This window comes from Barbatula barbatula, assembly GCF_947034865.1.
Source record: "Barbatula barbatula genome assembly, chromosome: 20".
NCBI lineage: Eukaryota > Metazoa > Chordata > Actinopteri > Cypriniformes > Nemacheilidae > Barbatula > Barbatula barbatula.
Genome location: NC_136783.1, coordinates 8,037,757 through 8,062,228, shown reverse-complemented (window position 1 = coordinate 8,062,228; position 24,472 = coordinate 8,037,757). Strand labels below are relative to the sequence as shown.

Here is a 24,472-nt window from a genome sequence, read left to right as displayed (position 1 = left end):
AGCATATGACTTTCAAGTACCGCGTCTGCAGCGCTCTTCTGTTGCTCTCGAGGTACTTGATGTAATACTCCGATCGGCCTGGGCAGCGCCGCATGTGCTCGAACACACCTTCTAAAGAACACGTACAAGAGACCGCCCAATAGACGTGGTTCTTTAATTGTGACGTGGGGACCTTTAAATGAGTATTGTAAAAGGAATCACCTGCCCTCAGGTGATGTTTGGCGGTAAACTAGAACCGACGGGAAGGTGTCAGGTAGGCTGTTTACAACTGTTCAAGTTTAATGGAATGCGTGCGTCCGTGTAAATGTTAATTTCAAAATAAATGTGTCAACAGCATGTCCTCACCCATTTTCCACTGTGAAGACACAGCACCTCAGCTGCCAAAGGGACCGTTTTCATATGGTGGTGATGGGCTGAATGATAGTTTGGATGGGTAAGGCACTGCTCGGGTATAATGAGTGAAATATTATAAAAATGTTTTACAACAAAACGCTACTCGTATGAAAATTTTTTTGTGTGTTTCCAAAATGACAGTAAAAACACTTCTAAAAGTAAAAGCCAGAGTGTTTTATAAATGAATGGATTTTTGAGCAGGAGTTCAACTGAATTGACGGATGTCTTTGAGGAGGAATGCTTTGAGGATGAACTTTGGACTCCACCAAATGATGAGTTGAAAGAAAAAATAGCCACCCAGCTTGAAAACTACCTTTCTGATCAGAATCTATCAGAGGATGCTTTTCTGCTAAAACATGTTCAAAGAAACAAAATGGGCTACGTCAGTTTGAAGCTATTGACATCTTTCAAAAAGGTGAGCTGCGATTTATCTTCTACTCAAAATAAAATGACATCATTGTAAAATGTCTGTTTCAATAGATTAAAGATCTCACTCGTGACTGGCGGACTACGCTGGCGGCTGCGCAAACCTCTGAGCCCCTGGAAGTGAACGAGACCGGTACCAAGGTGCGACGAAGGACGCCGGTGCCCGACTGGCTCCTGTGCATTCCCACAAGCAAGCTACTGCTGGCCTGGAACTTCCTGGATGGGGTTTCCCCTGGCAAAGACGGGATGAGTGGGTCACCTAGTTTAGAGCAGTTAGGCATCATGGAAGCGGCAATGTGGGTGTTTTCCCCCTTCGGCACCATTTCCTCACTCCGCATTCTACGCCCAGGAAAAGAGATCCCTGTAGAGCTGAAACGTTACTGCAAAAAACACATAGAACTGGGGCGCAAGGTGTGTGCTGTGGTGGAGTACGAGTATCTTGAAGCAGCCCGCAAGGCCTACGAAGCCCTGAAGGCAGAAGAACAGCTGCAGGGAGGAAGAGGCATCTGTGTGGCCCTGTTGGGTAGCCGTGGAACTCGTAAGCCAGGATGGAGCCAAAGCCTAGCGGAGGATGAATATGAGGAGCATATTGACAATGATAGTTTGAAAAAGCCAAGTGGAAAATCTAGGAAGTTTTTTTGCTCAGTGGAGGATTCGGCTGTTTACAGCTCTTCCGAGTCTGATTTTGCCCCTGCGTCGCCCCGACCCAACCGCAGGGTTTCTCGCCCGCAGGCCCTATATGGCAGTCCTCTCGCTATCCCGCGGATATCGACTTTCCGGTCCGACCCTTACAGGAATCCCCTTGGCAGTCCTGTAGGAAGCCCCCTCCTGCCTCGCAAGCTTTTTCCATGCAGTCATGTGTCTTCACCTTTGGCCACGCATCATTTTTGCAGCACGCCCACTGCACCTGTTACCACCTCCTTTAGTCAATGCAAGAGCTCAGGTGATTTTTCACCAGATGACACAGGGTTTGTGAGCAGCCCTTGGGTCCAAAAACGGAAACACGCTGCCCAGGTCATTCAGCCTGAGATGGGCACTTCTGTCTCACCCAACCATCTTACAAGATCTTTGAGTGTCCTGGTAGTGCGCCAGCCTGTGGGCCCTGATGGGACCAAAGGTTTCCACAACTGCATTGGTAGGGGGAGGGTGCTCCTACCCTAGTGCTCACCCACCATTACAGTTGCTTTGTAAGGTCTATTCTTCTGCTGTGTCATCACAACTGATTTCTGCAGTGCAAATTTATAGCACTTTTAATGCAACATAAATAATTCATCAAATATAACTGCCTATTAATGAAGTCTGTTGTAAAAAATGTCTAAATAAATAATTGAATAAAGATTTGTATTCAACATCTATGATGGTTTACTAATTTCTAAATACTCTATTTTGTAAATGACCGTTAATTTGCATACCCTCATGTCATTGCAAATCTGTACTACTTCTATTGTCAATTTTTTTTAAGAATGTTGGTAACCAAACAACACTGACCTTATTGACTTCCAATGTATGGACACAAAACCACAAGACATTTCTCAAAATATCATCTTTTGTGTTCCACAGGAGAAAGCCACATACCGGTTTTCAGTGACTGCGGTGTGACTAAATTACAGATTTTTGGGGGGCTGAACTATCCCTTTAATAGTAGACTTGGAAATAATACCTGAACTCACTGTGCATCTGAGGGATCATAACACAAGACTTTGCACTTATGAATAACAAAATAATTTATTTTATCTTTTTAGATTAAATAATAACATTGACCAAGTAACCAAGACTATTTTAGGCACCATTTTACCAGCAAGACTGATAGGACATGCCCCAATAAGTAGTTACCATGCTGCAATGCAGAATGACATGTAACGCTTAAAACCAACACTAACATATTGCGTAACCACTATATCTTAACATGACAAAAGATAAACTGGACATATAAGCTGTACACAAACTACAACAATAACGCCCCATCATCATCAGTACAATCAAAGTCATTCACTACATTACTTGCACTTTGTAATCGGTTTATCCACATAGCTTGATATAAATATGGCAAAATATAACAGACTTGCATAGACTTATTTGTGCTAGGCCGAATGACAAGAAACAAACAAAATGAATCTGGAGAAAAATCTATATCATATCAACAAAACTGATATCAGTTGTCATATGCTGACATAACACGGTTCATTCATCATTCTGGACACAGCTAATATTAAAAAGAGAACAAAAGCAGGTGATTTTTGTCACTATTTAACCACCGCTGGCCTGTAATTTTGTTAGCAGTAAACCTATCTTTGTTGGAAATTGCTCCCTGTTTATCTGGCGGGCACTATTTTGGGACGCTCTCAGAACAAGTTCACTGCATAGATCACTTAATTATATACAATGCACCATAAATTGCAGTGTTCATTTGGTCTACACCACTATGACGACATCATACTGTCACTTATCAGCAGTTTTGCGGTTCAGTGCTTTGCACAAAGACACAATGTTTGGTGGGTCTCTCAAGTCTCCCATTGTTGACTTACATCCTGTTACTTTTGAATTTCAGTCCCAGGTCATAAAATACAATCAACTACACAGGAAAAACTACTTTTTATACAAAATTGTCCAATGTGTCATTGCAAGCTTAACAATATTTATGATGTAAAATGCTTTACATCAGCAATAATGATTTGTAGATACTGTAAAATTGTCTGTTGAAAGAACTAAAAAGTACACAAATTGGACAGTAGATGTTATTCGAGGAGCAGTTGCCAAAACAGAACAGTAGCTAATACGTTCCTTCTCAAACTGTAACAGGAAATATCGAGTTTTCCCGACATAAATTAAAAAAAACTATTCATTTTACCAAATGAACCTACAAGATGCAAAAATATCAACAAAATGTTACAGCATTAGCAAATAGTTACAAGGGGAGAGAAACCAATTTAACAATAAAAACAACTGCATATTGAAATCAGAGGGCTGCAAGTCTGAAATATGCTGTAAAAACAACATGCATCATTTTGCATGTAGGTTCAGAATAAACCAGATTAGGGCAAACATCCTAAAAACTCTCATTTCACTAGCATCCTATTCACTGGGTACATTACCAAATGATGACCAGACAGACATTGAATTATTTGTAACCATCAAGACACACAGGCCGCTAAACCTGAGAGAAGGACAAGTTCAACTGTGACTCATACAGTGGTCCCGAACACAACCCCATCTAATTCCTGATCATCCGAGTCATCCTCGCTGAGTGAGAAGTCTTTATGATTGGAGAGGCGGCTGGGGCTGCAGTTTGACTCTCCATCAGTGAACAAGTTGTTTGTTATGGGCTTCCCCAAGTCACTTACAGGGCCCATTCTCTCAGCCTCTGCAATCTGGGCCAGCATGCCGTCCAGCAATGGACGGCTTTTGCAGATGTTGTCCAGCAGTTGGCATCGATGTTGTAATTGTCTAATTAGGGAATCTTTTTCCTTAATGGTTTGGTTAAGTTTATGGATGGATTCCTCCGAGTGACAAAGCTTCTCGTGGAGGAAGGAAATCTCTCTTTACAAAAAAAGAAATTGTAAAATAAACGATCATACACAATACAGACATTTACTGTGTATTACATGCGATGAAAAAAGATTAGCCACAATGTTTATATTATAGCAACATTTAACACGTATAAAAAAGTACAATGTTTACAAAGGATCTTAAGCTGATGTGAAGTGATACACATGTATGTCTTTTAATAATATTACATGACATGATCAGATATCAACACGAATGTGTAAAAAGATGCTTTCTTCACCGGTCTTTGGTCTCCGTGATTTCTTGCGTGGCAGCTCTGAGTTGTTCATCTTTGCGGATGAGACTCTCCGCCTGCTCCCGCACGGTTTTCTCCGAATCCTCCAGCTTCTGCTCCAGGTCGGTGACGCGTCCGTGCAGCGCAGCCAGATGCGCGTTCGCTTCTCTGATCTGCACCGGCGACGGGAACGACATGTCCCGATGTCCGCTGCTCAGTGTGAGGAAAACCACGAACCCGTTCCTGTGAACTCTCTTATGCACAATTATTCAGCGCTCGTGGCCCGCTCATATTTCCTGGTTCGGTTCGACTGTTCGGACTGAATCTAACTCGCGTGCATGATGCTACAGCGCCGTCACGCGTGCATCTCGAGACTTTATTTACATCTGCGCGTCTGTTCTCCAGTGAGAACGTGTTTTAAAATGCAGCGCGGAGATTTATGACACTGTCATATCAAATCATGTGCGGGGATTTGTAGTTGTTTTGCAGTCCGCTGACGTGTCATCTGCAACAACTTCAACAGCAACCTGTAGCTGCTGCCCCGGAAATGGAATTTACAGCAGCCGACCAATCATAAACGAGCAAATTGTACAAACAATAGTGCACTTTTTAATATTCTGCGATTTTTTTAACTACGACTTTTTCCGATTTCCTGTTTACAAAAAGCGTGGGTTTATAACAATACCGTTACTTATTTTTGTGTACAAGTCACCCCCACATTAATTAAATCTTGATAAAGAAAATAATCTCTATTTTATGAGATTATAAATGGGGCTTTTAATATACTATTTCAATAAATAGTATTTATTTGACGTACTGACAGCGTTTTTTAAAAACATATTGTCTGTTTAAATAGCTTTATATTGATAGCTGTATGTCTCTATTCTATTGTATTGCTGATATGTAGTGATTGTACATAGTACCATCTGCATTATGTCACGAAAGAATATAAAATAAATTGGCTTCATCTTTAATAGATTATTTCATAAGTATTTCATAATAAAGTAAAAAAACGCATCGGCTGTTTTACTTTCGGCCTTGAGGGGGCAGCACACTCTCCACGTACGTGAACTACATTCAAAACAGCGCAAGAAGAAACGAGCTCACACTCTCTCGCGATGTTTCGGTCGTGCCCTTGATGCTGAGGCAGAAATGGGGTACTGGGATCTAAAGGAGGGCAAAGACTGCGTTGAAAAAACATGGATCACCACGAAATTAGCGACAGCAATCGGTCAGTCTGATAGATATGTGCGTTTCAGAGCTTCTGGCTGTTCTCTTGAGTCAGGGTTTAAACAGAAAAGATGTTTGTGTGCGCTCAAAGCTAAGTTGCTAGCGTCTATGCTAGCTATGGTTTATATACAATGCACTGTTCCTATAATTTTCATATTTATATTTAAAAACAACATCTGTTTGTTTACAAGTTTTATTGTCAGTGGGTGTTTTTCTGATGTGGTTGTTTTTGCTTGCACACGGATCTCCAGATCTACTGTCACTGAGTTATATATTTAGTATATTTCTTCTCTACTGTTGAGTTTTTATGTTAATTCGTGGTTCTGATGCTATAGTGATAGAAAGAAGAGATTTGAGAAATATGACTTTAAATGGTTCAAAGTGCAAAACATAAGAGCTGTAATACTGTTGTTATTGTTCTGCAGGGCTGGTCGGTTCTGCCTACCACATAGTGGCATACCAGCCAGAGACAGCAGTTGAGGCTCTGACCAGAGCAACATCAGCCACCGTCACCATGGGTAAGATAAAAATATTGTTTTAATGGAAAAGTGTTGTTTTCTTTTCCCATGCTGTTGTATTGGTAGACTCAGTGTTTTCTGTTGTCAGTGCATTGGTCTGCTTGCTTTTTATCAGATAATCTCTCATGATAATCTTTTTACGACTGCTTGTTTCACCTTTTACAAATATTTACATTTTAAAAAGGATTTATGCAGCTTACTTTAGAGTGGTTGGATAAAATGGTTATACCGTTGGTTAAAACAGATATTTTCAGCAATTTTTCTAAAAACAATTATATATGCAGATTTTTCTGATGCATCTTTTTAGTATTAATTAGATATTAAAGGACACCTGTGTTAAGCATATTAGAAGTACTGTGTTAAAATTTTTTGTTTCCTGTTCGCTACCTTTTCAGCCACCATGGGTGCCATCTTTGGAATGGCCACTTGTCTGAGTGCACAGGCCAGAGATGCACCTGATGACCCAACTAACTATTTCATTGGTGGATGTGCTTCCGGTATTTTCCTTGGGGCACGGAGTAAGTATATACCCAACAATATTCACATGATTTTCAATATTCAAAGTTTATTTTTTGTACTACAGCTAAACATATCAGTTTAAAAGTTGATTAACAAAACATCTGAAGTGCTCTTTTCTTTACTTTAAGCACACAGTGCTATCACAGGTACCACAGCATGTCTGGGTCTGGGAACGGTGGCTATGCTCACCAAGGTTGGAAAAATGGAGGGCTGGAGGATAACAGGACCTCCAAAGCTGTGATCTCTGATGTCTCCCCTAGTATTTGATGTCTATATTGTATATTGCTTAAATAAATGTATTGAGAATACACTTGAAATCTGTCAATTTTGTAAACACACACCACCAGGAGTCATTGCACCATGTCACTGAATAAAAGAAGCAATTCTGCTTTTTTGACACGTGGTTAGTGCATTTGAAGATGTATTTTAATGGTTAGATGCTTTCATTATAGAATTATACAGTAGTAGTTACACATAAAGAACCTCTATCTGGTAGGTAACAGCACATCTGTTATTAGCTAGTGGAATCACAATAAAGTTAAAACATTTACATTTAGTCATTTAGCAGACGCTTTTATCCAAAGCGACTTACAGATGAGGAAACATTGGAAGCAATTATAACAACATAGGCCACAAAATACATAAGTGCAGCAAACTAGTCCATTAAAGCCTAGCACGGTATAAAAAGCTAAGAATAGTGAGGTTAGAAGGTTATTTATTTTTTTATGAAGAAGGAAAGGGAAGAGAATTAGGAAAAATCAATCAGCGACTTGTTGACGGAAGAGATGCGTTTTTAGGCGTTTTTTAAAGATGGCAACCGAGTCTGCTGATCTTGTAGCAGCTGGTAGATCATTCCACCAATGTGGAACAGATCCAGAGAAGGTACGGGAGAGTGACTTTTTTCCTTTTTGGGATGGTACCACTAGTCGTTGTTCCTTTGCAGACTGCAGTGATCTGGCAGGAACATAGCTCTGCATTAGCGAGTGGAGATACGATGGTGCAGACCCGGTGTTGGTCTTGTAGGCCAGGAGCATAGCTTTGAACTTTATGCAGGCGGCAACAGGGAGCCAGTGTAACCGGATGAAGAGCGGAGTTACATGCGCTCTCTTCGGTTCATTGAAGACCACTCTTGCGGCCGCATTCTGGATCATCTGGAGAGGTTTGATTGTGCAAGCAGGAAGTCCAGCCAGAAGCGCATTGCAATCATCCAGTTTGGACAGGACAAGAGCCTGGACTAGGACTTGCGTAGAGTGCTCCGATAGGAAAGGTCTAATTTTCCTAATGTTGTAGAGGATGAATCTACAGAACCGGGTGGTGCTGGCAACATGACTTGTGAGGTTAAGCCGATCATCGAGTACCACTCCCAGGTTTCTGACTGTGCTGGACGGTGTAATCATTGATGAGCCTAGTTGAATGGCAAGGTTGTGGTGAATCTTTGGGTTGGCTGGGATCACAAGCAGTTCCGTTTTTGCAAGGTTTAGCTGCAGGTGATGATCCTTCATCCAAAGCGAGATGTCACTCAGGCATGCCGCGATGCGAGCAGCGACTGTCGGATCGTCCAGTTGAAATGACAAGTAGAGTTGAGTGTCGTCGGCATAGCAGTGATAGGAGAAGCCATGCTTCTGAATGACCGAGCCGAGGGATGTCATGTAAATGGAGAAGTGTAGCGGTCCAAGCACTGTGGCACCCCCGTGTTGAGCTGTTGGGACGCGGAGACCTCATCTCTCCAGGATACTCTGAATGACCTACCCGACAGGTAGGACTCAAACCATTGCAACACCATTCCAGAGACACCCATAGCACTGAGAGAAGCCAGGAGGATGTGATGATTGACAGTGTCAAAGGCAGCAGACAGATCCAGTAGGATGAGCACATTTGACATGGATGAGGTTAAACATGCTTGCTGTTCATCTCATGAATCTTCTGCCGCTCATTATTATTGCAGACATTTTAGTCTTTTCATTCTGTATTATATTGCTTTTAATTCACTTGTTACTTGAAGTAGAAATACCCTATAGCTTCTAGTAATTGTACTAAATTTAATGATCCCCTGAGGGAAATTGTTCTACTCTTTTCTAGGCAATATTTACCAGATTAGTATGGTAACATTTATCTACATTTTCGCCATGCAACATACATGGAATTAACCGTATTAACCTTCCTTAAGATTCAATACATTCATACATTCAACTTTTTTATTGTAGCAAGTTGTTCAGAGTACGCACCAAATTTGTTAGGTCATGTAATAACTTGACAGCTCAGAGTAGAGTAGGAGGGCGAGTTCTTATTGTAGCCACAAGGTTGAGCTGTTACCCAGCATTATTACAAAGTATCCGAAACCATTCAAACGTCAATCCTCAAGTGAACACAAACTGTACAACAGTTTTCAGGAAGTTCCTTCAAAAAAGTTATTATTACATTGTCCACATTGTACTTATAAGTCATTATTCACACTGTCTAAAAAGCAAATCCATTACTACCAACAATTTACACGGAAGATGGAAATGAAAATTCAATATTGTTTTAATTTAGGTAGCCTGTAAATAGCCTGAACAATTACCCTAAGTAGTTTATCTATAGTTTTAGAAATGATTTTGCTGGTTACGATACATGTGCTTATTAACTCAGGAGAAAATCAGTTCGGGTAAAAACCAGACAAAAGAACTGAGTTGTGTATATATGCTCTTAAAGAAATAGTAAATCAGTAGAGAGATAAAAACTCATCATTGTTTTTCTGTTTCATTGATGCAGCAAAAGCTTTTGATGCAATGCAAGTCAATGCAAGTGGGGCAATAAAATCTCTGCTACTTTTGGGTTTGTAATGGTTTGAGACAAGGGGGAATTTTGTCCCCAGTCTTGTTCAACCTCTGTATGGATGATTTATCCAAATTTCTGAAAGCCTGCAAAACGGGGTGTATGATTGGGAATAGTTTGGTGAGTCACATCATGTATGCAGATGATCTTGTTGTTTTCAGTCCATTTGTTGGGAGCAACTACTAACTTTTTGTACTAATTTAACAAGGGATAAAATTGAACTAAATACTGCGCAATGTATACAATGGTGGAATTGACATTAAGATTCAAAGTCAAATGCATGCATTAATCCATCTCTCACATTTAGTTTTATAAGATTTATTTGAATGAGTTAAGCATGACAAGTTTCATATCACATAACTAATCAAGGTTGATAGGAGATAGAAAGTAGTTAGTAATTAAATACTTTTTGGATAGAGTCATAATAACTAGTAAAAATGACTTTTTCAGAGTAACTTACCCAACACTGGTTCAGTCCCAGTAGTGCTGGTCTTCAGCAGCTCTTGAACATATGCTCTGCTTATGGCTTTAAACCTGATATAATATATATTGCTAATAAGAGTACTGTTATGATTTGTAGAACTAAGGAAGAGTTGAAATTTCCCAGTTTTCACATTGTCTGAGAATCTAATGGTGGAAAGTAAAACATTTTGGCCATTTTATAACTGAGCATCTGACAGATAATGAGGACATACATGTCATGATCCTGCCTCTCCTTGTCTTGGTTTTCGAGTCTTGTGGCAGGATCATGTCAGTCCCATGTGTTTTGTGTGGAGAAAGAGCATTGTTTTGGTTTGAGAAGCCATGCTCTCTCTCCGGTGTCACGTCCTTTAGCCCCGCCCCCTTGTTTCCCCGGTTAGCGGTCCATTAGTGTTAGTCTTGTCTCCAGCCCTGATCCATCTTTCCCTTAGTGTTTCAGTCCCCTCACCTGCCTCGTGCAATCCTCCTGTTAGCTTCCCCTTAGTGTTTCATCCTTGTCACCTGTGGCCGCTCTCCCTGTGTCATCAGTCCTTGTTAGTGTTTTCCCTTTATCAAGCCCCAGTTTTCCCTCTGTCCCTTGTCGGTTCATTGTCATTTTGTCATTATCGTACCTCCTCACGTCACCTTTTTGGATTATTCCTGTCTATGGATTATCGTGTTTGTTCCTGTTCTAAATTTGTGGATTTTGTTGATTTACTATTCAAAGGACTTTGTTTGTTTTGTTCCCCATGTGGGAAGTTTTAGTTTACACTTTTTTGTCTTGTTTTAGATCATGTTCTCCCCATCGAGGGTCTTTTGTTTAAATAAAGTTTTTGTTATTTAACTCTGCTGCCTGCGTTTGGGTTCTGTCCACACACCGTGACAATATAGAGAGGCAAAGTCGAATGACGTATTTACAGGCTAACATACTTTTACGTAAGTTTGGTTTCTGTTCAGATGAAGTAAAAACATTATAGTTTAAAGCAAATTGCACATAATTATATACTGCTCACTTATGGTCAAAGTATAGTGCCGCAAGCGTGCAAAGGTCCAAGTAGAGTCAATACTTTTCAGGCTGTTTTACGAAATCTTATATATGAAATTATCTATTATATATTTTGAATGATTATCTCATTAATAAACACAATATAAAATCTACCGTGAGAAAGTTTGAAGTCTACCAGCGTATTGAAATAAGAGATCACCAACTTCACATACTTGTGTTCACGTTATTTATATACACGTAGGTACACTAAACCTGTTACAGTTAATAATGGTGCTTAGTTGAGGAGTTGAAGCAACATGAGAAAGATACTTCATACTGTAAATGGGTCTGAGCCTCCATTAGAGCCGTTTCTATTTGTTTTATTAAGGGAGTATTTATAATCGCCAGTGTCAGGGGTGGTCTTGTCTGGCAAAGAACTCTGAAAGTCAGAGCTGGAAACATGAGAGCGTCCTCATATATGTTTGTTAAAGACCAGTACAGCCCCATTATAAATCAGCAGGAAGACCGTTCCAAGGTGTTACATTTTTATTAGTGGCTTGTTTAATTCACTGGAGCAAATTTACAGGTGATTAGCACAGCGGTTACTGAGACGCTTTCAATAATGAGATGTGAGAACCAGCTGTTTGCACTTTATTTGGATGGAACAAGTGAAAAACATGAATCTTGGAGGTTCATTTGTTTGCTTTGGAGTTTATGTGTTTAAAATCACATAGATAAAAAAGTGTCAACTGTAACAATGAGGCGAAAAGCAGAAGCTTAGTTAGCATTTGTGTTATCATTTGGACCCTTAAAACCATAGACAAGATGCTTCCTTTGCCCCGTTGCTGCGATCAGGGCCCCAATAATGCACCGGCTTACCTGGGCTTAAGCCCAGTGGTCCGGGATGGGGCCCAACTATTTACGTTCCGCCCAAAGAGTAAAATGACAACAATTTGAAAGAGCGACTCCAGTAGATGTAAAGTCTGTATAGATTGATGCCGGAAACCCTGGTTCAATTCCAGCCTATCAAATTTGCTCTTTTGCCTTTTTCCATCACAAAGACAATAGTTTTCAATAAAATTAAGAATATATTTGAAAATGGGTAACAAGTGTTTAATCATAACATTTTAGATGAAGTTAGGACTAGGTGTAGGGCGTTAATATCTCAATAAATTACCATCGTTTTAATAATTTTAAAAAATGTAATGATTTACGCTCTGTTATTTTTGCATAATGTTTAATGCACAACTATACTGAGGTGCAAACAGTAGCTGCCACTATTTATAAATAGTCTATCAATCGCATCTAACTACTACACTTAATCCAAAGAAAATACAGCTATTTTATTTTGTGTAAAGCATATCAAAGTAAGGAAGGAAGACAGGTTCGGCTTAACCGGGTCTTGTGCGTTTAATAACTCTCCGGCAAAGTCCAAAATAAAACCTGCGTGAGTTTCCAATTTGTTTGCTGTTTTTCTCCGGACTCCCGAAGCAACTCACTGCAACAAGTTCGGTGTGTGTTAGCTGCACTTATTACACGTCTCGTTGGAATGCTTGATTCTGATTGGCCAGACAAGACATTTGAAGGTTCATTATTCCCAGATAACAACCCCTCAAAACTAATAACACACGCTAACCCGGAGGCAGCAAATCCTTTTGACAGGTTTTTTTTGACAAATTTAAAATAAATATGTATTTTCATGACATGACATTATATTAACAAATAATAATACCAACTTTCCTTTTCGTGACATTTGTTGCTTCTTACCTTAAAACAGAAAGTAAACGGCTTTTCTTAATGGAAGTTCTGCATATGGTAAATATGTGCTTATAAAATATTTTAAATTCACATTTCATTTCCTGTTTTTTCTCTTATGTGGCAAGTAGCCGTGTAACTAGCAGGATAATGTACAGGCAACCGGCTGTTATTGTGAAATAAGCCCTTATTTAGAAATAAGCTTATTTCTATAACAACCGGCTGCCTGTATTGTCCCTTGCTTGACCCTCGCAGCTCCTCTTCCAACTCTCTCTCTCTCTCTCTCTCTCTCTCTCTCTCTCTCTCTCTCTCTCTCCTGCTGCTACCACTAATCCCTGCCCCAATATCGCTATGAAATGCTGCTATTTAAATTTGGTTTAAATAGCTGCTGCCAATAATTAATTAGGGAACCGGAAGTTAAATTGTTAAAAAATTTATTATATTCTTTATCTTTTAAAATCATGTTTCCAAAAAACTTTAATATGAGTAATTCGTATTTTAAAACTATTAAAATGATTATCATTTATTTTTTATACACAAGGGAATCCTGTGGAGCTGTATTATTATAAGACTACTTATATTTGTGGATATTTGTGTATATTTTACATGACTTATTGGTTAAGATATTTTCTGCAAAATAAATAAGGTTAATAAGACATTAAGATTGAATGTAGGCTGTAATTCTGGTGGATGAAGAGGTATAGCCCAAGGGTCCCGTGCAGTCTTAATGCCGCCATTTTGGAGAGGGCAAGACTGCCACATACAGTACACAGAAGTGAGTAAGCGTGCTGCGTTTTGTCTGAATAGAAGCTTTTCTCAACCGATTTCAAAGCTTTGCAAGCATTACTTTTACTTATGAGAAGGTCATTGGAGACATAATATTTTGTACTCCACATAGATTGTAAACCATTGATATTGGCAGAGAAATGTAAATGTTATTGTGCGGCATCTGCAGTATGTATATGTCTATGCTCAAAACAATGTGCTGATATTTTAATCGTGACACAGAAGTTGCAAAGCAATCTCTTTTGCGCGCTAAATGGCCTCAGATGTACCAACTTTGTAATAATATTTATTCCAGCACTAATGGCCGTTTGGAGTCACTTAACAGACATCCTGCTATAGTTTAAATACAGGCACACTTTGGTATTTCATCTTGTGAGGTGACAATAAATTACAGCACAGATTGAATTTGTCTGAAATGAAATTAGGAAGAAAACACATAAGGAACTGATGAGAGAGTCTGAAAACCTCAGTGTGTTAATGTCTCCACTCATGGGACCAATTATGGCTGTTTAAACTTGCTAAAACTTGGCTCTGGTAGTGACTGTGAATGAAGAAACTGGAACCTGTTGAATTCGTTTTTTTTAATGAACAACTGGAAATAAAACGGATTGTGATGTAAAGAATTAAAATAACATTGGTGCAATTCTCAGAAGCAGAATTTTAATACATATTCTATTTTGAAATATGCTTCAAATGTGTTACATGAAGTCAGCTAAGGAAGCCATTTATAGGTTGAATTAAGCAAAAGTGTGGAGCTTTTAAAGGGATTATCTAAAATAAAAATTTATAGATGCAATGCAAGCGAAAGGGTGCCGGTCACCAACATTTTTCAAAATATCATCTTTTGTGTTCTGCAGAAAAAAGAAAGTCATTCAGGTTTTAAATGACGAGGGCGAGTAAATGATGACAGAATTTTCTTTTTTGGGTGAACCATCACTTTTCTATTGGTTCTGCGGATTGATCAAGCAGGGGAAATCATAATATCTTCTCATTCATCTTAACGGGTGTAGATAAACTCAGCTGACTCACGCAGCCCAGGAAATCAAGTTTTTGGATTGGATTCAATTTATTGTCATTACACACATACAAGTACAGTGCAATGAAATGTATTTGCGACTTGGGTCTTGAAATTTTTACATCAGCTCAAGGACACCGAAACATTTTTCATGCTATTAGAATTTCGGCAAAAGAAAAGCTCCCCGATGGCATGAGTTTAAAGGTTCAGCGCATGAAATTTTGCGGCATATAACGTCATGTTTTTGCCTCTTTGCCGAAGTAGATCACGTATTTACGAAAAGGGCTCTGTAGTGCGGTTTGTCCGTTTAGGGCTACTGTAGAAACAACATGGCGGAACTCGCCTTGTATGTAGATAGAAATAGCTCATTATAAGGTAATAAAACCATAGCACATTATAGAAGATCTAGATACACCTCTGAAGACATCGAGATCCAAAAAGCTACACACTGGATCAGGACTGTCGGTGTCTGAAGATTGGGAAACTTGTTTGGAGAACGTGTCTTCTCGAATTCCGCTTCACCTTTAAAACAAGCCAGTTATATGATAGATCAGTCCCGCAGTTTCCTGTCCTCTTCCTTTCTAATGACTTTGCAAGAAAAAGAAGCTGATTTCAACGTTACTTTGCTTCTCTGTTTTTATTGATTCCCTCTCTGGCTCCGTTTCCTTCCTATAGAAAGTATACGTTGAAACACTAGTTCATCTTTATCAGAACTGCTGAATTTTAAATAAAAATGTTAAGATTATATATTTGTTTGTCCACACATTTGTAGCCTCAACTGCATTGGAACATACGAATGAACACCTCACTCAGCTTTTTTTAATGTCGAAATGTCTTCTGTCTCAGCGGAAGCCCCAAAACAGTTAGCATCGACCCAGGACTCTTGTGCGTCACAGGCATCATTCTTCTGTGTCAAGGGTCCGAATCGGCAGTTTCTGACTGCTCTGTGATAAAAAAAGAGTGAGCTAATGTAGATTCTAAACAAACCTTTTTAATCCAAAAGATATATGAATCTGTCCGTAATAGAGGAGCCGATCTTAAAAAAAAACTGTTATATCAGAGCTTATTAAAAGCTTCTCTCCATTATTGCTTGCTTACAGGGACTCACAGGCCTGTATGACAAGGAGTTTTACTATAATGACAGTGGGGCTCTTACACAACAGGTTCCCCACAGTTGCACACTCGCAAAGAAATGACTTAAATGAAAAATCTGTTGATAAAGAATGAAGATTCATAGCTGATCGAGTCAGCCGGTGATGGTCTGTAGTGGGTGTGTGATGGAAAGAGTTATTGATCTCTTCCATCTAGTTAACATAATGGACATGATGAAATAGATGCCTCAGCTAATGACGTCGAAAGCGTACTTTTACTGCATATCCATCCTCATTAAAAGAAAGAAACACTTGAAGATTGATTTTAATAGTGTATCATTAAGGTTTTGATGATGTAACAATTACGCAACATGCACAGCATTTCCAACATAAGCATTTTTCATTCATCTACAGTTAAAGGGATAGTTCACATGAAAATAAAAATTAATTAATTTATCCTCTGTATATGACTCTCTTTTTCTTTGTATAACACAAAAGAACATATTCTGAGATATGTCTTAGTGGTTTTGTGTCCATACAATGGAAGTCAATGGGGCAATGTTGTTTGGTTACCAACGTTCCTTCAAATATCTCCAGGACATGAGGCAGAATAAACAAAAGAAAGACTTTTCAGAATTTTCCTTGATTCAAGTTTTATCCTTTCCTCTTGTTAGTGACGGATCAGGTCGAAGGCATCATATGGCGGCAGTTTTTGGCACTGTTTTTGGAAAACGACAGACGTATGCTTCATTTCTCAAATCTGTAACAAAATTGTTTAGTTTTAACAATTAGGAATTGACTCTTTGGGTCAATGAGGATAAAATCACAGTTTGCCGCCTGATATAAACACCAGCGTATTACAAAGTTCATTCAGATATATGTTCACAATATTTATAAACCGTGTTGTTGCCTTGTCTGCAGGGTTCCCGAACAGAATCGGCATTAAAAAAATATATATATTTCACACCCATACATAAAATACGTTTTTTACAGTCAATTTTGTGCGTCACATAATTTTGTTTCCTGAAAATCACTGCATAGTAATAATCATGAACACACTTTGTTTTCATAAATAACGTAAACTTTACTTAATAATGACAGTGGATGAATAAAATCTAACCACCATTAACCTGTATACTAAAAGAACAACCATTAAACAGTTTAAAGGAGAAATGTGGAGGCCTGGCAACCCTGTTTGACAACAAAGTCTCTATCACTAAGTCAGCTAGTACTTTAGTGAATATGTGCAATGGAATTTCAGCTGTTCGGGCATATAACGCAGAGAGTTCCCCAGCTGTACTAAACATAAGCATATTTGTGGTGTTAGCGTAGCCAATGTTGTCTTCCATTACTCACTTCTGATTTTTAAGTGAATAAAGCATTGATTCATTATAACTCTGTTTGCACTCCTCGTCCAAAGAGAGCAAATCATTCACATCTCGGTTTAAAAAATGAGTTTGTTCAGTCTGACATTAAACGGATACTTCTCCCTAAATGTCTGTTATCATTTACTCTCCCTCAAGTTGTTCCTAATCTGTATAAATGTCTTTGTTCTGATGAACACAGAAAAGGACCTATGTAATAATGCTTATAACCAAACAGATCTCGACCACCATTGGCTACCATAGTAGGAGTAATCCAAAGTGCCCCGGAACTGTTTGCTGTCCTACATTCTTCAAAATGTTTTCTTTGGTGTTCAACAGAACAAAAAAAATATTATCCTACTATGGGAGTCAATGGGGGTCGAGATCTGTCTGTCTCTGTGTTCATCAGAACAAAGACATTTATACAGATTTGGAACAATTCGAAGGTGAGTAAATGATGACAGAATTTTCATTTTTGGGTGAAGTATCACTTTAAACCCAGAAGGAGAAATTTATGAAGTGTGTTATAACACAAAAGCACGCCGGTCCTGAATAATTTACAGAGTGCTGAGTGTGGAGAATCCAATACACTGAAACCAAAGTCCCAAATCTGATCACTCGCAATATACTTCCATCACAACACGCATATGTGGGATGCAACGTCTGCCGAAAACGATGAGGCATGTCTCCCCACGGGTGACACTACGGCATTTGAAGGGCTGCTTCTAAATGTCTAAATTTGTTCTTTGAAAAAGCCGGAAGGATCCTTTCTAAGCATTACTCTGAATTCAGAAACAAAGTGTAAATCGGAATATTGGTAAACTGACAGAATAGGAATACAGTACAAAATGTTCCTAAAGCAGAAAAGATGTTTGCCACTGGAATTTGGTTCCGTAATTGTTGGCGTCATGTCATCAAGAGAACGTCTTGAGGTTAAGCGTGTCTTTATCAAGAACATCATTGTAAAAGCTTTATCCAGACAGGAATCAAAGCAGTAACCTTTCCGTTACCACCCATGATGTTCTTAGGTCTCTTTTTGGAGAGGTTTCAGACAGAAAACCTTTTACGTGTGAAGTATGTTTAAAAAATGTTTTATTGGACATATCTTGGACAAGGGAATTTTTCAAAAAGTTATGTAATGATAAAAATAATACATTCTTTTAACAATAGCCATTTGCGTAAAACTTTCATTTGTAATTTTATAGCTCTCTTGAACTCATGTTGACATCTGTGTTTGGCCCATTAAAACACATTTATTTAGCACGCATAGCACAGAGATCCCAGGATGTCGGCATGGTGAATTGGCTAAACATGCGTAAAATAATTTCTCACAGCCATTTACATATTTTGTATAGTACTTTACAGGAAGGTTGTCATCTGGAATATTCGTTATTCGTTAAAACTAATGCATTAACCAACATGAAGTAATAAGCATTTAAATAATGTATGTGAATGTTTGTCCCTGTCAATACAGTTTCCTTTGAATGACAATATGGAAACAAACTTTTGATGTGCGTACAATTTGCCAATAACAATTGTTGTAAATGAACCAGTTTTTTCAACTATGCTAGTCAATGACGCCCCTCAGTTGCTAACATTTTTCCAAATATCTTTCTTCGTGTTCGACAGAACAAATAAGTGTCTACAGGTTTGGAACAACTTGAGAGTGAGTAAATCCTAACAGAGTTTCCCTCGGCAAGGGTGAGTAATACAGATGTTGCCTTGTCATATGTTAGACACGTTGCAGATTCTATTTACAATGTTATTGTTTTGCATGCTATTGTGGTTTGATGATACTTATGGGCCTTGTGTTTTTCATCACCTTTTAATGCATCATCCAAATATTTGTAAGCTCTAACTGGTCACCGTTATTTCATCAGCAGTCTCATTTTAGTACTGCAGGCTCTGAGCGCTCTTTTCTAAAAGGTTTCCATCACAGCGATTTCCTCCACACTGGTGTTTACATCACATCGGCTCTCTTCCCAGCCTCACCTGCTCTCTGTCCTCTGGCCAGTGCTCAATGTGACCTCCCATTAGAGAGAGGGAGGTCCATCTCTTCATCTTGTTAATGGATGATAAACTAACAGAGGTGATTAACTGGGCTGGAATGTAAAATTGTTCGGGTCTCCGGCTACAGTGGCTAACTTTTTTCAAACCACAACGCTCTCATTTCATGGAAATGTAAACACACGGCATTGAGATGGATTCCTGTTTAGTATTTACTGTAGTAGACCACACAAAATAGAGTTTCCCCTGCTTGAAAGTGAGATTTAAAGTTCACCCGAAAACACTTGTGCGTTTTGTTTCTCTTATTGTTTATAAAGAACCTTTCATAAGCCGAATGAAAGCGTTGTGTCAGGAACACTGAAGTCGAAATCATTAAGTGCTGAGAATGACGCAAATGTGTTTTAAGACATGTTGCAGCTTTAATGTCATCAACATTAATATTCATTGTGTCTCACTTTAACGTTTCGGCCTATTTGTCACTTAAGAAATTGTCACAAGGCTTTAGAAGATGGAATACGTCGCATGGACTACCTGATGTTACTTTTTTTAAGCCTTAAAGAACATTCAGCAAAATAACTCTTCACTGAGTAAAGAACATTATGTGGGATTGAACCACTTCAAGGGTGAATGATGACAATTTTGTGTTGTTTTTGATGTTGTTTTTCTTAAATTACCTTTAATCTCTTTTTCGGTATCTTTATGTGACAATGATGGTGAGATTAGATCTCTACGTGAGAAAAACGGCCTGGTAGGACTCAATCCTCAACCCAAAGGATTTTCTTTTTGTGGCTTTGGAGAGCTAGCTCCTATTACCTTTGTTTCTTAATTGCCTAGAAATATAAATTAGAAATTGTTGAAAATGTAATTATACATTTTTAATTCAAATAAATACATTGAAAACATGAAACCTTAACTTAAAGTGATTGCAGGCTTTTCCAATCTGAAATTGTTGAGATATAGCATGATGTTCCTGCTTGCCTGCCACTCAACACCAACATCATGTTGGTGTTCCTTTCCCTTTCAAATGGACAATGCTAAAATAGCTTCAGTCTACCAAAATGGTATAAAACCACTCCCCAGGTATCAGCCTGAATTCTTTTCTGTGGGAACTGTCAAGAACAATCATCACTTTCTTTATATATTTAATTTGATGAACGATGATCTTTAAACGTGTTGACTCAAGACTCGTCTGGGGGAGAGTGGCGCTTTAATCCAGCAATTTAACTTTGTCTGTGGCGTTTTATGGGTTGCACTTGAACATTTTCATTGCTTTGACATCCATTCTGTTTTGGAGCTCAAAGGTTTCTGTTGTGTTTCTAGATCAGCTGTCAATCACGTTGACTTGCTAAGACCGCAACACTGTAATCATTAGTAAGCCTCCAGGGAATCAAAACACCCAACGTACACCATTCTTAAAGATTTGCACATCCTACACCCCTGTATGTACGTTAAATATGTTGGCTTCTCATCAATGACATACCAGAATGTAAACATTTATCAGTCTCGGCTTGCCAAATGTTTGGACATCTGTCCCTAGTGGCTTAAGCTGGAACTGTTACTGAATGTATAGCCACCTCCACAAAAGACATGACAAAACAAAAAAATTTAGTATTCACATTGAAATATAAAAAAACGAATGTTCACTTGTTTTATTAAAGAGTTTTAAAATAAACTGCCAATTTACAGTTTGGTGCAAGATTAAAACATTGTAATAATTTGTACCTAGCTGCCAAATTATTACCGTTTTTTTGTGGTATATACTGTATATATGTAATCTATGTTTGCTATACAGATATACAAATATAGTAGCTCGCTAGCAAGTTCACTTTGACATCAAAAGTGATGCGATATGAAATGGCGCAATGTCAAAACGATTTTAAGTTTACCTTCAAGGACGGAAAAGTTGGCTACCATTTCACAGCGGCTTTGCGTCGCTCTTTATTATTTTGGCATGAATGTTGGGGCTTGAACATGATTTCCCAGAAGATCAAGTTTGTTATTTCATCAGTTGCATTGAAATGAATAAAGAGCTGTCAACACATTGCAGAAACATGCCACATAACGTTGTCACACTATATATGTTATCGCAATAGAAGTGTAATAAACTGTGAAATCCCAATAAAGCATGTAATACAGGCGAAAGTTAAGAAAGTTTCAAATAAGAAAATAAGTGATGCTGACGTTTAAGGTTAGTTAGACCCTAAACGTTCATTATTCAGAACATGACATCATATTGTTACATTAGTCAATAGTCTATAACCAGAATGTCTGAAGAATATAAATACAGTGCAATGTGACACAAATAAAAGTTAAACAGGATTACAGACGGATTTTACAAATTGTCTTGTCTACCAGGGACCTCACAATAACCAAAGGCTAAAAGTAAATGTCTGCAATGAACAGTGGGAGGAGCTTGTGTGTGAAAAAGTGTGGTTTATTCACTACGCCCTCCTTCCCCTCTCTCCACCTCTCCAGCAGGACGAGAAACTCATCTCTGATGTCCCAGTGCTGCTCTCAGAGTCAGTTGCTCTCATGCCTGTTTAACTCAGTTCAATTTTCAGGATTGTTTCATTGCGTGGCGCACCGGATACAAGCGGCCAAGGCTTCTAATCCTCCAGTGTGGAAAGGATTACAGAGAAGTTGGCATTTACTGTCAGCCCAAAACTGAACGCGTTGGACTGGTACTCGACTCTTGGACCTGTTTCTGTTATGAGATGTAGGACTCTATTTACAGCTTTAGATACCAGAAGCGATGATGATCTGTTTGATGAAAGGTCCACATAGGACAGTTTTGGCTTCATGGCAACATGCACGTGCCTCTGTTCGAAGGAGTATGACAGGATTCTGGCGTCTGTAGTGACTTGCCATCAGCTTTTCCTCACCTTTATGAATCATTCCTGAGGAATCTGTTAGTTAAACATCTGTTTTCAGCTGATTTGTGTGAAGATGTAAATGAAGAACCTGCAGAGTAAACATTTAAAGGACTGCACATGAACCGCTGCTTCTGTAAACAGGTGAACAAGTGCTTCCAAATTCCTCTGATTGTTTTAGGAGTTTTTAAGGGGTTTTGACCGGCAGATGCTTGGCAAGTACTTGCCCTTGTTTGCGTGGAAGTGTAATGGGTTTTATTATTAAGGTTCTTATTTGAGGCTGGTTACACTTTACAGTAGAACAGTTTTGTTAACATTTGCTTAAGGTCTGTTTATGCTTTGCCGCTAAATTTGGTTGCCTGCATATGCCTGAAGTCAGAATGGGAATCTTGGGATATTTTTTGCCACTTCAGCATCCTTGGATATCGACAGGATCTGGCAACTAATGAATTTTCTTTGGACACTCTACAATTCATACATATTGCAAACAGACACCATGTTTTAGGGGCTGGAATATTGATCAATGACATACCCAGAGGTCAGCTGAACAGACACGCCGTGGAGTCTGGATAAGCCGGGCAGACGGTAAGAGCGCATGCTGTTTTCTCGTCTTATCTAAAGATTAGGATTTTTAGGCGAGAACATTATACACTAGTTAATATAACAGTTAACGTGACAGAATAGTGAACAATTCTAAGTTAATGTCATTTCTACATATGTTTCAAAGGTTGTACAAGCATCATAAAAACTTATTACTTTTAAAGTTATTTTATAATGTATATTAAAGTGCTGTAAAATATTTTTCATGACATGACACATCTACAAGTCTACACCCAGTGTGTTCATGTAAAACATTGCATAAATTAATAAAAAGTATTGTGAAATGTTACTACTATGACTTACACCGGAAAAATGCAACTTTGTCTTAATTGAGTAAAATGGGTAAATTTTCTGGATTTTTATTTCCTGTATTTCTTTCCTGCATTGATAAAGAACTAAGATCTTGTGCAATAAGATTCTTTCAACTATTGTCTTAAACTGAATCCGTTCCAGTTGCGGACAAGCTTGGTTGACCTTCTGTTTGCATTAAACGATGTGAGGCAGAGGAATGGCAGATAAAATCTGCATTGACAGTTTATATATCATCTACATCATTCCAGCTAAACTGGTAGAGACATGAACATCATGATGTCCACTCACTTGCTTTACTGTTGACTTGACATGCTCTGTTAGATGCACTCAAAGCTGTTGTCATGAGCCCTGATTTTTTCTCATAAGGCCTTTATCACACCACACACACCAGTGACACGTACACTTTAGCGTATGCGTACAGTTGTGCACCCTAGTTTTTTCTAAGTATGTTAAATTTAGCAAATATAACAGATACGATGTTGCATCAACGTTAAAGGTTCAGTTTATGAGTGGTGAGGTTGTGAATGGCAACCAAAAGCTCACTCCGCCCCTCCGTTTCAAAGCACTACGGTGGCTGACACAGGACTAAGATGTTGTCATGTTTTTGCTTCTTTGCAGATGCAGATAACATTTTTACGAAATGTACTCTGTAGAGCAGTTTGTCCGTTCAGGGCTACTGTATAAACAACATGGTGAATTCCATGTAAGGGGACCCGCGGTGTGTGTAGATAGAAATAGCTCATTATAAGATAATAACACTTCATTATGTAAGGTCTTTATACACCTCTGAACACATAGTTATGTATGTTATATTGCATTTCTGTCAATGGATCCTCCCAAAAAAATGACACACTGGGACACACATTTTTCAATTCTTTCTGTTTCAGTTTGTACTAACAGATTTAATTTGTGGACGTTGAAATTGAATGCTGCTGCGGTTTAATGGTCCAATTAGATGAATCGTTTACAGAACGTCATCCATCTACCCATCCATCATTATCTGGATGAAATAACATCTGCCCATAGATGTTTATGATAGTCAGCCAAAAGAAACGGAGCTTCACCTGGGCTCATGTTCTGCATCCCAACACATCAGAGAACCGCAGTATGCAGCTTCTTTAGTCTGACATCCTTCTACAAACTCATAAAATGTGTTGTTGCTGTATAAATACCCGTAGGGTGTAACATTGTGATTTGACATCCTGTTATGATACGGTACAGGGTGTGGAAAGACAACAATTTATCCTAAGCATTCCTTATTGACTTCTGTTTGGTTAAAAATTTTAATTTTGAGATTGAATGATAGTGAATGTTTGGGTGATCAATGAGATCTTGAATGAGGGCGATGACGGGGGTATGATGGTGTTACTACAAAGTGCTAACTAAATGCGTCATTTTGTCCAATTATTTTGTGCTTATTGATTGATACAGTCGTGATTTTTTTTTTGCTTTTAAATACGTGTATAAATATCAGTGTGTATTGCTGAAAAGTGAAATAAATGCAAATAGTAACAATATTTTTAATTGAGATTTGGTAGAAATATTGTTAG

General features: G+C 38.6%; 3 protein-coding genes across 3 annotated transcripts; 2 read left to right on the top strand and 1 right to left on the bottom strand.

The window, feature by feature from the left end:
* Positions 1 to 84: 84 nt before the first annotated feature.
* Positions 85 to 2,550, top strand: larp6b (La ribonucleoprotein 6, translational regulator b). Its single transcript, XM_079483338.1, has 4 exons — positions 85 to 253; positions 335 to 433; positions 595 to 808; positions 874 to 2,550. The coding sequence occupies exons 2-4, from the start codon at positions 336 to 338 to the stop codon at positions 1,978 to 1,980; spliced, it is 1,419 nt and encodes a 472-aa protein (XP_079339464.1). The 5' UTR covers positions 85 to 253; position 335; the 3' UTR covers positions 1,981 to 2,550.
* On the bottom strand, positions 2,522 to 5,158 carry vmac (vimentin type intermediate filament associated coiled-coil protein). The gene is made up of 2 exons (XM_079483339.1): positions 4,604 to 5,158; positions 2,522 to 4,356 (listed from the first exon to the last, which is right to left on the bottom strand). Exons 1-2 carry the CDS (start codon positions 4,792 to 4,794, stop codon positions 4,002 to 4,004), a joined length of 546 nt encoding a protein of 181 aa, XP_079339465.1. The 5' UTR covers positions 4,795 to 5,158; the 3' UTR covers positions 2,522 to 4,001.
* Positions 5,159 to 5,698: 540 nt separating this feature from the next.
* ndufa11 (NADH:ubiquinone oxidoreductase subunit A11) lies at positions 5,699 to 7,165 on the top strand. The gene is made up of 4 exons (XM_079482453.1): positions 5,699 to 5,828; positions 6,253 to 6,345; positions 6,741 to 6,863; positions 6,993 to 7,165. Exons 1-4 carry the CDS (start codon positions 5,750 to 5,752, stop codon positions 7,103 to 7,105), a joined length of 408 nt encoding a protein of 135 aa, XP_079338579.1. The 5' UTR covers positions 5,699 to 5,749; the 3' UTR covers positions 7,106 to 7,165.
* Positions 7,166 to 24,472: the final 17,307 nt, after the last annotated feature.

Coding starts and splice junctions, on each gene's coding strand:
- larp6b (XM_079483338.1), top strand. CDS start 336: ATGTCCTCACCCATTTTCCACTGTGAAGACACAGCACCTCAGCTGCCA. Junction 434..594: donor CTGAATGATAGTTTGGATGG/GTAAGGCACTGC, acceptor ATTTTTGAGCAG/GAGTTCAACTGAATTGACGG. Junction 809..873: donor TATTGACATCTTTCAAAAAG/GTGAGCTGCGAT, acceptor CTGTTTCAATAG/ATTAAAGATCTCACTCGTGA.
- vmac (XM_079483339.1), bottom strand. CDS start 4,794: ATGTCGTTCCCGTCGCCGGTGCAGATCAGAGAAGCGAACGCGCATCTG. Junction 4,357..4,603: donor ATCACGGAGACCAAAGACCG/GTGAAGAAAGCA, acceptor TTTTTTGTAAAG/AGAGATTTCCTTCCTCCACG.
- ndufa11 (XM_079482453.1), top strand. CDS start 5,750: ATGGGGTACTGGGATCTAAAGGAGGGCAAAGACTGCGTTGAAAAAACA. Junction 6,346..6,740: donor ATCAGCCACCGTCACCATGG/GTAAGATAAAAA, acceptor CTACCTTTTCAG/CCACCATGGGTGCCATCTTT. Junction 6,864..6,992: donor TATTTTCCTTGGGGCACGGA/GTAAGTATATAC, acceptor CTTTACTTTAAG/CACACAGTGCTATCACAGGT.